Consider the following 14,416-nt stretch of genomic DNA (forward strand, 5'->3'; position numbering starts at 1 on the left):
TGAAAAGCAGGAACATGCACAAGAGCCCAGCACAGCCACTCAGCTGAACAAGCAGTTGTCCAGAGTCAGCGTTGCTAACACTGAGGCACCAAGGCTTTGCATCGTGCATACCTCACGCACACTTCTGCTTCGTACCTCAGGACACAGAACAAAGCAGTTTACCCACATTGGATTCACTGAGGTTAGATACCATGCCCACTGCAAGATTCCTCTTCTGCTGACGTGGGAGAAGGAAGCAACTCATTTCTACTAGAAATATAGATAATAAGCCCAATAAAATACATTGACCAGCATGAAAAGCAAAGGGAAAAGAAGTTTGGAGTAGTGGTCTACATTGCTGGGGTTCTGAATTGTGAAATAACCAATAATCCTGTGGATTTTGTTTCTCAAGACACATTTGATTTTCTCACGAGTTTTCATGGTCAGGTCACTGCAGTTAATGTTATCGCTGGAGATCTCAATGCTTGAGAAGCTTATTTTCTGTTTATAGCTGGAGAGGGAGCTGTTGAGAATGTTGGCTATGTTGACTTCTTCCATTTCCTTAGTGAGGTCATTTGCAGGCCCCTAGGAAACAAGAATGTACAGTTAGTTGTAGGGTTTGTCTTCTGCAGAGGAAGAGTGCTTTAAGGAGACTGTAAGGATAAAGATCAAAGAACAGGGCTTCACATGTATCCCTGCCAGTATTCAGACATGCCCTTCAGCTGCTGCCTGGTTTTAAGAGTCACAAAGCTGCCTGCTTCCACCACTGTATTTCTACAGGTGTTCTGAGATCTCTGAGCAAGCCTCATTCTATGTCACTGAGCAACCCAACATCCTTCTCCAAGACATCCATCTCTTCATCTCTACACTGTAACTTAGTGGCTGCGTAACTCAGCACTGATGTGAGAAACCTTTTTTCCCCTCTAGAGAAGGGTATTGGATGACCACTGGACTACAGTCATACTTAATTTCTCACACTGAAATGGAACACTTTTTCCCAACATCTACAAAACACTGCAAGACTGATGGCTGGTACTGTAGGGGCCAGCTTTCCTCTGGCAGAGGAAATGACCTTCCAGATGGGTGTCTCAGGCAGAGTTATTCCATCGAAGAGCAAGGAGGAGTGTTATGCTGCTCTTTGGCTGCATTTTGGAAGAAACAGAGGTGCTTCATGCTCCCACAGGAGCCCAGCTCAGGGCTACAGACCCAATTCTAGTTGTAGGCCAAAGGACTTTCCTGGATGTGGTCCTCTGACTCTAATGTGACTGTCAGCTAAAGCTGCTCTGTAGAAGTCTGTGTCAGGGACACAGCAGTCAAATGCAATTCATCTATTTGTGGTACACAAATGGAGGACTCATTATTGTTGAACCACGAGAACCAGGCTTATGAAGATAAAAAAGGCTTTACCTCCTGAAGTGTCTTAGCTGCACAATTTTGTGATGAGCTGTAGTGAGCCACTGCATATTCCACAAGGGCACCAAAGATGAAGCTGAAGCAGATGCCAAGGTAAACATCAATGGCCTTGATGAAACAGTTGGTTTTTGAAAGTGAACTTCGTGAGCCAATCATCAGAGTTGTCATGGAAAGCACTGTTGTTACTCCTGGAAAGCAGAAAAGGAAAGACCACCTCTTGTGGACATTCTGAAGGAGGCTGCACATTTTATCACTCTGTTGCTAGCCAGACAGAGCACTTCTTACCAAATCCAGAACACCAGCTGCAATGTTATTGTAGCCCTAGCTATTAGCTTCATACAAGCTCTCCCTGCCTTTGACAACTTTGCTCCAATAGGCACTTGGCTTTTATTTTTCTTACTTTTGGTAAAAAAAAAACAAAACCCCCCCCCCCCCCCCCCCCCAAGCACAGCACAAAGAATATGTGCTCTGTCCTCTTCTCTGCTGTGAATCTGATGGCAGCCTTGGCTATACGAAGCTCTGTGGGTGAACAAGAGTAACAGCTAGCTGAGCTCTGCCACAAGATAAAGCAGAACCTGAGCAGACCTTTTGTCACTGAGCAGAGAGCTCAAGAAAACCACTGTCTACCATCCCTCTTCTCTCTTCTCTGGGCAATAACTGACCAATGCAAGTTCTTGCAGGCACTGAATCCAATGTGATCCAAAAAGAAACCCAGGACAACATGACAAGCAGAGTGGAGGGTACATAGGTCTCCAAAATGAAGTAAAGGACATTTCTTCTCAGCTCAAACTGCAGTATCAGTCGTGGGTAACTGCCTGTTCATGGAAGGAAGAAACACAGTGAACATGAGATACCAATGACATTTGAACTTAAACTGGAACAGCCCAACACTAGCCCTTCAGCTGATATCTGTCCTGGAGAGGTGTTACTTACACAACCTTGACATCTTGCCTTGAAGGTCATGCTTACCTAAGATGTCCTAGACGAGAGACACATACGCATACAGCATTGCTCGGCAAAAGACATCTAAAAGAGCGTGTGGTTTGCAAAGAGGCTCCTGAACTTAATCCACAGCAGAAGTATTTTATAGCAGTATCTTAGAGCAGAGGAGGGCTGATGGTTCCATCTGCTCTCTCATACTCAGCACAGCACTTAACTCGCCGCTCTGAAGGGGCACTGCCAAGTTCACCCTTATCTGATGGCTGAGAAATAAACAGATGATTTTTCTCCCTATTTCAGCAGGCTCTGGCTCACATCCCAAAGCATCCCAATATTTTAGTATTGCATGGAGTTAGCCCCTCTGTAGTAATTAGTTATTGGTGATCTTTGATAGCTGTTTCTTTTTGTGCTCAAAAAAATGCAGTGAGTTTTTAAAAATCAATTTGTTGTAGCACTGCCGTAAGGGTTGTGGGGCTGGACTGCAAGTGTTTGCAGGAAAGATTTCTGCTGGGCAAACAATAGTTCCCTTTGAAATGTAGAAACAAACCCTATGTTGTCCCAGGGCTGTGTACACTGCAGCAAACAACAAAACATTGTTATTTTTAAAAACCTGGTCATTCTAAGGAAGTGTTGCCCCTTTCATAGTGTTGGTGACTGCAGAGAAGAGTCTGTACATGGATAATGAAAAAGACATTGAATTCTGATGTACAAAGACACTGAATTTGAATGATCTTATCGTGATGGAATTGTAATTTACAAACAAAAGTATGTTTTAAAAGTTAATTTTACTCCCAGTTACTGTAAATGTGGCTCTCCACAGTATTTATAGTTTGCATTAAGTGAAAATAGTGTATCAAAAGCCTCATCTGTCAGTGGATTTCTGTCTTACACAAGTTGCCACTAACCAGATTTCACCAGCTTTCTGTCCATCTCTAAGATTTGCTAAAGACTTGCTGCTTCAGGCTTGAGTCAAGAGCTCTGGGCCCATAGAAGGGAAGGGGCGTGGGAGAAGAAATACTCAAGATCTTTTCTTGCTACTCTCTTTCACTATTTACCTGTTTCCTGCTGTGACTTCGAGACCAGGGTATAGTAACGCTCCACTGCGTACTGTGAGAGCCGCAGCTTTTCTATGCCGTGGACGGAGTCATTTCCTCTCAGCCACGTGAAGGTGACATCGTTTTCATCATACCCCCCTGAGAAGAACATACAGACCTGTATTACTGTGGTGTAACCAGCAAAAGCTATTGCCCTGCCTTGTCTCCTGAGCGGGGAACACGAATGTGATCCAGGCATTGCGGGCTGGCCGAAGCCCCTCTGGACTGTGTCAGACTACAGGTGGACATTGGGTGCCCTTTACCTCCTGGACTTTGACTCTACTGGTTCAGTGGGGGCACATGCCACTGTGAGTGATGCACGAGATGCAAGGCTGCTGAGAACCTGCTTCAAGCATTTACATGCGGTATTTTTATTATTAAATATCAAAACATTTGAAAAGATAATATAGTCCTGCCATCCAGGGTTTGATTAAGTGCAGCAAGGTGCAAGTACGGCAGCAACAAACCCTCAAACATAGTCTCTTCAGTCATGGGAAGGGAGCAGGAGAAACACAGCAGTTAAAAAAGAGAATACAGAACCCATTGAGCCCAGACCAGGTAGCAGAAGCAGATTTCACTGAATTGTCTATTCAAGTGCTTGAAAGTATCAGAAAAGGTGTTTTCAGTTAGTCGAGTGCCTGGAGCTGAGAGCGCTGTGTGATTACCAACCAGGCTCTTCTGACTGAGTATAGAATCATAGAATCATAGAATCAAGAAGGCTGGAAGAGACCTCAAAGATCATCGAGTCCAACCTGTCACCCTAAACCTCATGACTATCTAAACCATGGCACCAAGTGCCACGTCCAATCCCCTCTTGAACACCTCCAGGGATGGTGACTCCACCACCTCCCTGGGCAGCACATTCCAATGGCCAACCACTCTCTCTGTGAAGAACTTTCTCCTCACCTCCAGCCTAAACCTCCCCTGGCGCAGCTTGAGACCTCTTGTTCTGGTGCTGGTTGCCTGGGAGAAGAGACCAAACCCCTCCTGGCTACAACCTCCCTTCAGGTAGTTGTAGACAGCAATGAGGTCACCCCTGAGCCTCCTCTTCTCCAGGCTAAACAGTCCCAGCTTCCTCAGCCTCTCCTTGTAGGGCTTGTGCTCAAGGCCTCTCCCCAGCCTCGTTGCCCTTCTCTGGACATGCTCCAGCAATTCAACATCTTTCCTAAACTGAGGGGCCCAGAACTGGACACAGTACTCAAGGTGTGGCCTAACCAGTGCTGTGTACAGGGGTACAATGACCTCCCTGCTCCTGCTGGCCACACTATTCCTGATGCAGGCCAGGATGCCATTGCTCTCTTGGCTCTCTTGGCCACCTGGGCACACTGCTGGCTCATGTTCAGCTGCTGTCAACCAGCACCCCCAGGTCCCTTTCTGCCTGGCTGCTCTCCAGCCACTCTGACCCCAGCCTGTAGCTCTGCATGGGGTTGTTGTGGCCAAAGTGGAGCACCCGGCACTTGGATTTGTTGAATGTTGAGTATGCATTGTCCAGAAAACTCACCCATAAAAGCAGCTTTTTCTACAAATCATTCCTCCTGTTCCCAAAGGCTGAGGTCAAATAAGCACATCCAACATATACTGAATACTGAATTACTGCCTCAAACTGGTGGGACAGATGAGATCAACGATTCAAGTAGTTATCAGTAAACTCCACATATGCCAGCTGAGTAGCTGCCTCCAGGAATGTAAATGATGGCAGAAAATGACCTCAAGTTGGACCGAGGGAGACCTCAGTCTGCAGGATAAAGCTTGTACTGAGTCACCAGCCTGCCATTCACTTCAACCACGTCGCTTAATTTAGGAAACAGGCCCATCAATCTCACTAATTTGATTCTTTTATTAAGTGCCCTTCTTTGTGAAAATGAGTAGGGACGCTTTGATTCGGGTAATAGCCTGTCTCTCCTGGTAGGAGGAATAAGATGCAGTTGCAACTCTGTGTTTATCTAATTGTGTTTTCTTATTAGACACAAATTACCAGGGCTTGAGTGTGATGAACTCCTAAATTAGGTGTCCAGGGTATGAATCCCTGTGTAGAGGCCTAAGCATGTGGCTTTGCAAAGTTTCTAAGCAGTTTTATAAATGGTGGTTACAGAAGAAGATTTTATAATGAATGATAGATTACTGTTAATTTATCTGGCATATATTGAAGTAGCATTTTTTCTGGGCACTTATCCTAATGAAATCTCCAGCGGGCAATGTGCCTGTAATTTCATTGGAATTATACAGCAACTGAGCATGATGTAGGACCCAATCACTTCTACAACTGGCCCAAACAAGCTGCGCTTTAGCAGAAGAGGCCAATCATTATTATTTCAGGAGCTATTCTTTGTAATAAAGTTAACCATGGTGAGCTAATACGATTTTAATGTGAAAATAATATGTGCTTCCCAAGGTGCTTCCTGCTGCAAAACCCCAGAAGTTAAAACTTGGTCTTTCCAGTACTGAGATTTCAGACATTACTTTCTGTGACATGAAGTGGGAGATGGTTACTTGATTCTTGTGGAGCTTGAGAGCTACAGAACAGCACTGCTGCTCTTGCTGAGCTCCTGGCTAAGAGCCCTGTAGCATCCCAAATTTTCCTGGAGTCTTTCCCAGCCAGCTTTGCTATGGATGAGCTTTTAATATAATTGAGAGCAGAACTTCCTGACTAATCCTTTTCTTGAGACTCCCAAAGCTGAGACTCCTCTTTTTGTCAAGGGTCTCACCATCTGCATCACTGAAACAGACAGCCCTCATGGAGAGGCATATACCACAAAGCTGCGTTTGCTCTTATTTTCAGTCCATGAGTTGAAGAGGCATGCTCAACTCAAGAACTACCCTTGACATTGTCATGTTACAGTGGAGGTTTGTGAGGTGCAATTTGTTGTAGATATCTCAAAATGTGAAAAGTTGTTTCTCCATCACATGCACTTAACTCAGAAGTTAGCTTTGAAGCAGCTATGCAAAAAGGACTGAATTTTGAAAATGAGCTGCTTTTACTTCATCTTTTCCGCACAAAATTGAACTATCTATATTTTAATAAAAGTATTTATTGTCACCCTTGTTATATACATTGCATGGTGGCAGGAATCCTCTAAACTGTGGACACCACAACCAGCTTTTATTTTCTTTTGAACATTAACATTAGTAGCAGAATAAAAGTCTACTCCATAAGGCCACTGTGATAAATCCAAATATTCAAGATGCATATTTACATCTAAAGAAACAAATTTAAAGGAAAGTTATGATTTTTTCCTAGAATGTTCTACTTACAACTTTCGAGCTGCAGCCTGCACGTTTGTGTGTCCATGGGGTATTTTGACAGGTCCATGTTACAAGCAACAGTGGTCGTGATTCTGAAGGAAAAGAACCATAGAATGGCTGAGGTTGGAAGGCATCTCAGAGATCATCTACTCCAATCCTCATGTCATGGGCAGGGACACCTCTTCACTAGAATTAGTTGTTCAAGGCCTCATCCAACCTGGCTTTGACCACCTCCAAGGAGAGGGCATCCACAATGTTCCTGGGCAACCATAACAGAGTTTCACCAACCTCGCACTGAAGAACTTCTTCCTAAGATCCACTCTAAACCTACTATCCCTCACCTTAAAACCATTCCTGTTGTCCTATCATTAGATACCTTTATGAAAAGTCCCTCTCCATCCTTCCTGTAGGATCCCTTCAGCTATTGGAAGGCAGCTCTAAGGTTCCTCCAGAGACATCTCTTCTCTAGTCTGAACCTTCAGCCTATCCTCATAGCAGAGGTGTTCCAGACCTTGGATCATCTCACTGCAACAGCTCTGTGTCCTTCTTATGATGGGGACATCAGAACTGGACACAGTGTTTGAGGTAGAGTCTCACCAGAGTAAGGGGCAGAATCTCTTCTCTTACCCTGCTGGCCACACTCTTCTTGATGCAGCCTAGGACATGCTTCCCTTCTGGGCTGCATGGGTGCACTGCCCACTCCTGGGGAGCATCTCCTCTATCAGCACCTGTGGCAGTTTAGGCTGGGTGCCCCCTGCCACTGCCGCATGAGATACACCTCTGGTGTCCTGGGTGCCCACCCACAGGGGTGGACACAGGAAACGGCGTATTTCTACCCATAAATCCTGCGCCCTATAAGGCCATCTGCAAAGTCATTCTCTTCCTCTTTCTTCCCTCTCTGCTCCCATGGGAGATGTCCTCTCTTATCGGGTAATGCCAGGGGAGTATCCTCAAGGCTTCTTAGGCCTGTCTAGGCCTAATGCCAGGAGAAGAATGGAGGGGGAGGGCAGTCTCAGACCTGGCCAGCCTGAGACTTGCCTAGCAGCGGGAGGGAGAAGAAAGAGCCCTGGGGGGTTTGGGTTTACCCTCAGGTGGGAAGAAGAGAAGGATTGGGAAGCCTCTGGGAATTCTGTGAGGGGTTCTGTACGCTTTGGGATACTCTTTGTCACTATGCTTTGTGGTTTGTAGTTCTCTGTAGCTTCACCAATTGCTTTTCCGTTTAAACTTTCCATCACTCCCCAATCCGTTTGTGTGAGTCTCATTCTTTTGTCCCTTTTGGGGCAAGAGACGATCTGTCTGGCCCCAAACCAGCACAGCACCCCAAAGCCTTCTTAAGCTGCAGTAAATGTTTGCAATGAAATATCTGTTTTCCAAAGCAAAGTAGAACACAAAGGCTCTGCTCTGACTTATGACATAAATGGACTGATAAACTACAGAGAGCCCTCCTTAACAAGGCAAGTTCTCTGTAGCCACCCTGACGAAAGTGTAACTGAAGCAGGAATTTGGCTTTGCTGTGGTAGGAGATTTGGTGTAGATTTCCCTGTTTTCCAGTGCTACTGTTTGCACATCCTAAGAAGTCGCCACTTGTCACCCAAGGCACACTAACTGCACACACAATCTGGGTTCCTGTGCTGTGGAGGGTAAATGAGTTCTGCTGTGCAGTGCAGGCTACTGGGACAGTTTCTGCAAGCCAAGAAGAGGCAACACAGGTGGTGTGAATTGCTAACATGATTACAGCACCCATTTCTGCAGCACAGCTACAAGCAGCCTCTTTGCTAAAAAGCAGAAATTGTGGTCACATGGCACCAGATAAGCAAAGAGTTCCCCACTTTTTGTTAAACTCTTACTGTTGTGATGTCCTCTCTCCATTCCTCCCCTGACTCCACCTGACTCAGCTTGCCTTGGGTGACACCTAAAGTCCTGAGCTTTCTAAGCAGGCACTATGGTCAGGATGTAGCATATGCTATGATGGGGAATCCTGATTGTTGACTAGTATTTCCAGGTGGCCAGCACAGGGCATAATGGATCATAAAAGCATGGTCACCATTGGCTTGTTGACCCCAGTCTTGTTCCCTGTGACAGTTGTCATCTGCTCCCGTCCAGCCCAGTTCTGGATCTCTATTCTGAACTTCATCATCTGCAAAGCCAGAAGCTGATTTACCTTAGGGCATACAGGATAGTGCCATTAGAGAACAACCTTATGAGGCGGTTGCCCACAGTGACGTCGTGCAGGAAGGACCTTTTCGACTCCACGATGTAGGTGTCTGGTACCCAGAGCAGTTCCACCAGGCGAGCATCAACTGTGAAGCTCTTGTTGCCATGAAAGACCAGCCGGGGGTCTGTCCAGCGCTGCCGCAAGTATATAGTGGCTGTGTAATCCTGGAGAGGAGAGGACACCTCTGAGCACGCAGGCCCAGAGCATCTGCACAGCATCACTGAGGCTGTACCACCTGCAGCAAGAGGCAGGACATGCGTTTGTTCAACCTGCCAAAGCTTCAGATGCATGCAGTAAATCTGAGAAAACGACAGTGAAAAATCTATTTACTGTATTACATTCCTCGCACACTTGCACTCTGAGGGGTGGTGTTTGAGGACTAAAGATTATTCATTCATTCACAGAATAGTTTAGGTTGGAAGGGACCTTAAAGATCATCTAGTTCCAGCCCCCCCCTGCCATGGGCAGGGACACCTTCCTCTAGACCAGGTTGCTCAAGGCCTCATCCAGCTTGGCCTGGAACACCTCCAGGGAGAGGGCATCCACAACCTCCCTGGGCAACCTGTTCCAGTGTCTCACTATCCTTGCTGTAAAGAATTTCTTCCCAGTCTCCAGTCTAAATCTGCCCTCCTCAAGCTTTAATCCATTCTCTCTCCTCCTATCACTACAAGCCCTTGTAAAATGTCCCTCCCCAGCTTTCTTGTAGTCCCCTTCAGGTACTGGAAGGCTGCTCTAAGTTCTCTCTGGAGGCTTCTTCTCTCCAAGATGAACAGTCCCAATTCTCACAGTTTGTCCCTATAGAGGAGGTGCTCCAGCCTCAGTACTTTTTTCTTTCTTAAATGAGCAGTTAGTACTGTGTATGTGAATAATTGAACTTGCTTAGTTTTTGGAGAGGAGAGGAAAAAGAAAGTCAGTGGCTTCTTGAAAATGAAATCAAGTGTTGAGATTGTTCCTGACTGAACTTCTTATGCTTTCTGCTGCCTGTTTGCCTGCTGTTTGGACTGAAGCTATTTGCTGAATTTATTGAAGTTGCCTGCAGCTTTGGTCAACCTGAAACAGGAATTTTCAGTAATCAGTGTCTGAAATCCAGTTGTTGTCAGAAGTGGAAGGAACCAGACTCATCAGTGGTGGAAAGATGGTCTTTGGGGTTTTGAGAATGGTTTTGTTTTATTTGTGTGTTGGTTTGGTTTTACTTTTTTGTTATCTTGGGGTGACCAGTCCTTTAAGCCTCAGACTGTCACAGCTCAAAACCTCCTTGAGAAAAAACAAGAAACCCTGTCTGTGGCACCCCTACGCTGCACTGAGGAAAGCCAGGGGAGAGGAAGTGCCACAAAGGATTGATTGCTTCCATTTCCAAGGGGCCTGGTTTCCAGGAGGTTCTGAGTTTTTGAGCAGTAAGGCCTTTGGAGCCATCTATGTACCTACAAGCCCACATTACTATGGCATCTATATAGTCTGCAGTAATAAGCAAGCCCTGTTCTCCTCACACCTTTGAAAGTGGTCAGCAGGCACAGAAAAGCAAAGCAGCTTGAGCATGCCAGTTTGCGTCTGTGCTGAATCCATGGGAATGTGCAGGTCTCAGGCAGATGCTGCTCTTCTCTCTTATCAAATGAAGCCTTTCACTCACCATGTCACTCTCAGATATACTGGAGATGCTGGCGATGTCCAGGCTCATTGCGATTTGAACAGGCTCTCCTGTGCAGGGAGAGAAGAGAGAAGGAAAGAGTGAAAGGCACTGCAATCAAATTGCTCAGGGTGCTGTGTAGTCTGGGCACTGCTCACAGAATCCCACACTTCTTCTAACACTGCAGAAGCCCAAGGGGTTAGACACAGACTCAGAGCATTGGACTCACAAATGACACTGTGATCCAAAATAAAGTTGTCACTATTAGGGACCTGGAGTTAGGTATTTGGTGATGGTACCAGAGATCCCCCAGCATTAGCTGCAAGGATGAGCAGTTCCAGTAAGCAGAATTTCCATGGTATTTGCCAAAGGGCTGGCAGTCAGGGTCAGTGTGCCCCTCGACACCTGCACAGTGGCAGGAGGGTGTAAATCTGTACAATGTTCCCCCCACAGCTCTCCCAGGACCCTCCACAAGCAGGCAGCGATCAGCATCTCTGCTTCTGAGAGAGCAAAAACTAAGGCAGAAAAATCAGAGATTCCTGACTCCATGCACTGGCTTAACAACCAGAAGTTCAACAACCTTTGCCTGCTTTTAGTCCTTACATTACTGCTCTATTTATAAGCAAATTTTCAGCACTCAATTCTTCGTCTCTCATTTTCAAATGCTAACTCTTAAAATCTACCACGAGAGGGCAGCTCCTGCTCAGGAAATGTCAGAGCTCAGCGGGTCCTGCACGGGCAAGCTGGCTCCAAAGAAATTCTGCAAACCTTCCCTTGGCCTGTGATGGTTTATCTGATCTCCAGTATGAATCCGGGGCTCTGAGTAGGGCACAGCCCTCTCTGCCTAGGTGACAACACAGCAATGCCTTCCCTCCTGGGACATGCTGAAACAACTTTTCATCATCTAAACCTTGAGGAAAGTCCAGGGGACACAATTTCTGTATTTCCTCCCAGGTGGTTCTTGTTTGGGTTTTTTAACTGTTCCAAAATTGATTTAATTTGCAAGAAGTGTGTGTGTGTGTCTATATACACATATATATATATTTTCTTTTTTTAAAGTAGCTGTCATTCACATCCTCTGTCATGGTTTAGATGTTCAGATACTTGAGCTCACTCAAAGTAATGACCAAAGGCTAGATCTGTGAGGACTGAGGGCTTCTGGAGGAAGCCAAACTAGAGTCCTGATCATTTCTGTTTGACATTTATGGTTCTAATAGGCATAGGCAGGTGTAGATGCACCTTTGTTAGGTAATTCAGAAGCATCTGTTCACTGATGTGAGAGGATCTTTACTGTTGCTGCATGAGATCAGACATTCTAGGCAGAACAAGCTGGTAAATTCTGAATTGTTCCAGAAATTTATCACTATGGTCAGAAAAAGGAAGCTCAAAAATTCCAGTAGCAGGTGGTCAGTCTGCAGGAGCTACAGTGGGAAACATTGACATCCTGGTGAAAGCTGATGGGGAATTTTTATGTTGAGCATCGTTTCACTAATGGGGTCTGGCAAACCCCCAAAATTAATAATAAGAAAAATTTTCATGGCTGTTTTTTAAGCTTCCATTGATTATTTTCAGGTGTTGAATGGTACTCTGAGGAACTCTTTCCTCATGAGTTCCTACAGCACTCACCTGGAAGGAGGGGGACCTGACTCCCAAATTGGTCAAAAGCTTCAGGGGGGTTTCTACCTGACTGTCCTTCAGGTGTTTCATGAGGGTTTAAGCAGGGTTACTTTGTGTCTAAGTGTGAAGTGAAAGCAGCTGTCAAAGGTCAGTATTTCTGGCAAGGAGAGTAGCTTTTTTCCTCTATAACCATCATCTACTAAATAGATATACATGAACAAAACCAAAGCACTAAATCACAAGGGTCAGACTCTGAACAACGCAGAATTTAGTTACTCTCTCAGGTCTTTCAGAAAGATCCTGAGGTTTATAAATTACCTGTTCTTAACCCCATAGATGGACATGTTCTCCTGCCTCACAGGTGCACACACAATCTATTCAAGACAAGAGGGGTTGCACAGGAAGGACAGCAGCCTTGGCTACTATCTCCCTTAAAAAACCCACAACCTTATAAACTGGGGCATCCTAAAGAAAGCTGAAAGCATGCTCTCCCCTCCACACAAGCTTACAGACTTTTCTTCAAACGGTCAAATGCACAAAGCCAACATACCACCAAAGTAGGGCCTGAGGTATTTGTTGTATCCCATGGTGAGGTTCTCAAATCCAGGGAGGGATGTTGTGTCACTGCTGTGTGAGCTGGATACATGGCCCAGGGAGCACCTTCTGGGAACACAAATAGGTTCTGTTATGTGTGGACAGCCATGCTGGGCACACCTGGTGTGCAGCCCCAGCTGTGTTTCCAGCTTGTGCTCAAACAAGCAAACAAACTGCATAAAATTCTTAAGAAATAGATCACTGAGGTCAGGAGCTCAGTTTTCTTGTCTTGGCTGAATAGCTTTTTCCCACCTTTTGAAAAGGTGGGAAAATAGCAAAGCACTTCACTTGGAAGCTACAGGTGTGCACACACGGTAACTTAAGGACATTCTTAGAATGTTGCAGACAAATGAAGCAAGTTCTAGACATCCCATAATCTCTCCCTTCCCACTCCTTCTTGTACAGTCTATATAAGGAACAGACATTTTATTTTCCTCCTGCTTCTGACAAATCTTACTGACCAACAGCTCCTCCTCTCTCATCACTAGTCTCTGTCAGCGGCTTTCACCCTCCTGTGTTAGGGTCAGGCAGTGTCCCTACAGCTACTGCAAGGAGTAAAACCTCTGAGTAGACTGGGAAGGGAAAGGTGGAACAGTGAGAACTTCAGAGACACCAACAAAGCCTTGTGGGCTGGACCAGCCCGAGCTGCTGCGCTACAGAGGGGTCAGCTCTGAAATACAGTGTCAGAATCAATGTCTTGTGGGTTTTAGACCTAAAAGGTACTTTGTAGCAGAACAGAACCAGTTTGTGCACAGCATAAACATAAACCATTCAAGGAATGTAGGACTTGTGGTTGCAGGACTGGTGATAACCCAGCTGGGACCCCCATGGGAAGCATTTCCAGTGAAAACTGCACTGTTGTGGCACTCAACAGGAAATAAGGGTTGCACTGGTAATGTACATACTGTACTTTGGGGACCTATGCAGGTTGCTGTCTTCTGTCCCTCATCCCTTCCCACACCTGGCTTTCTTTGGATGGGCTGGACCATTAGAAGGGTAATTTCCTTTTGACCCACATTATCTGTATGAAACACAATTCAGACATTCCCTGTAAAACAAAGCAAACACCCTGCTTACCTTTGTGTTGGAAGGAAAAGACACAGACTGAAGAAGTAAAAATATCTGCAAAACATCTCTGGAGATTATTTCTGTATTTGCTCTGCTTGCCTGTGAAGCACAAAAGAAAGGCAAAGTTCAGTGGTTTAAGAAAAACTATTTGAAGGGAAGGCAACAGGGGAAAAAAAATCCTGTGCAGTCAGAACTCCACTCTGTGATGTTTAACACTTCCAGCTCATAGTGGCTCCTGCCCTTTTTTCTGGCTTGTGTCATTTTTCAGCACTGTGCTATCTTAACACTTCCACATAAAAAACACTAGTGACAACTCAGTCCTGAAGTCCTTGACAAGGTCACCAAATTGTAGCTGCCACTTTGTTTTAGATAGGGCTTTTCTTCTTTCAGCATGGGATAATCGCAGAATCGACCAGGTTGGAAAAGACCTCAGAGATGATCAAGTCCAACCTGATGATTAGCTGCTGTAGAGAATGCCACCATGAGAAGGGATTTATTAAACAGAAAATATTTAGGCAGATTGTAGAGGCAGTCAGACTGAAGCCAAAGGAGATCCTGCCTGCATCTTCAGCATCTTTTAGTCCAGGACTCCACTAACCAACTCCACAGAAGTGCTTCAGTTCTGTGCTC

The 14,416-nt window shown here is 45.5% G+C and overlaps 1 protein-coding gene across 1 annotated transcript; it reads right to left on the reverse strand.

Moving 5' to 3' along the window:
• Nucleotides 1–249: 249 nt before the first annotated feature.
• On the reverse strand, nt 250–13,851 carry GABRP (gamma-aminobutyric acid type A receptor subunit pi). Its single transcript, XM_054389114.1, has 9 exons — nt 13,796–13,851; nt 12,675–12,787; nt 10,511–10,578; nt 8,830–9,047; nt 6,678–6,760; nt 3,387–3,524; nt 2,055–2,207; nt 1,387–1,580; nt 250–564 (listed from the first exon to the last, which is right to left on the reverse strand). The coding sequence occupies exons 1-9, from the start codon at nt 13,849–13,851 to the stop codon at nt 250–252; spliced, it is 1,338 nt and encodes a 445-aa protein (XP_054245089.1).
• Between the last annotated feature and the right edge of the window lie 565 nt (nt 13,852–14,416).

Source organism: Indicator indicator, chromosome 18 (assembly GCF_027791375.1).
Source record: "Indicator indicator isolate 239-I01 chromosome 18, UM_Iind_1.1, whole genome shotgun sequence".
In the NCBI taxonomy this organism is placed as follows: Eukaryota; Metazoa; Chordata; class Aves; order Piciformes; family Indicatoridae; genus Indicator; species Indicator indicator.

Excerpts from the sequence above, each read along its gene's own strand:
- GABRP (XM_054389114.1), bottom strand. The coding sequence starts at position 13,851 with ATGTTTTGCAGATATTTTTACTTCTTCAGTCTGTGTCTTTTCCTTCCA. Across the intron at positions 2,208-3,386 it reads GAAGTCACAGCAGGAAACAG|GCAGTTACCCACGACTGATA; the intron begins GTAAATAGTGAA and ends TTCCATGAACAG. Across the intron at positions 1,581-2,054 it reads GCCTGCAAGAACTTGCATTG|GAGTAACAACAGTGCTTTCC; the intron begins GTCAGTTATTGC and ends TCTGCTTTCCAG.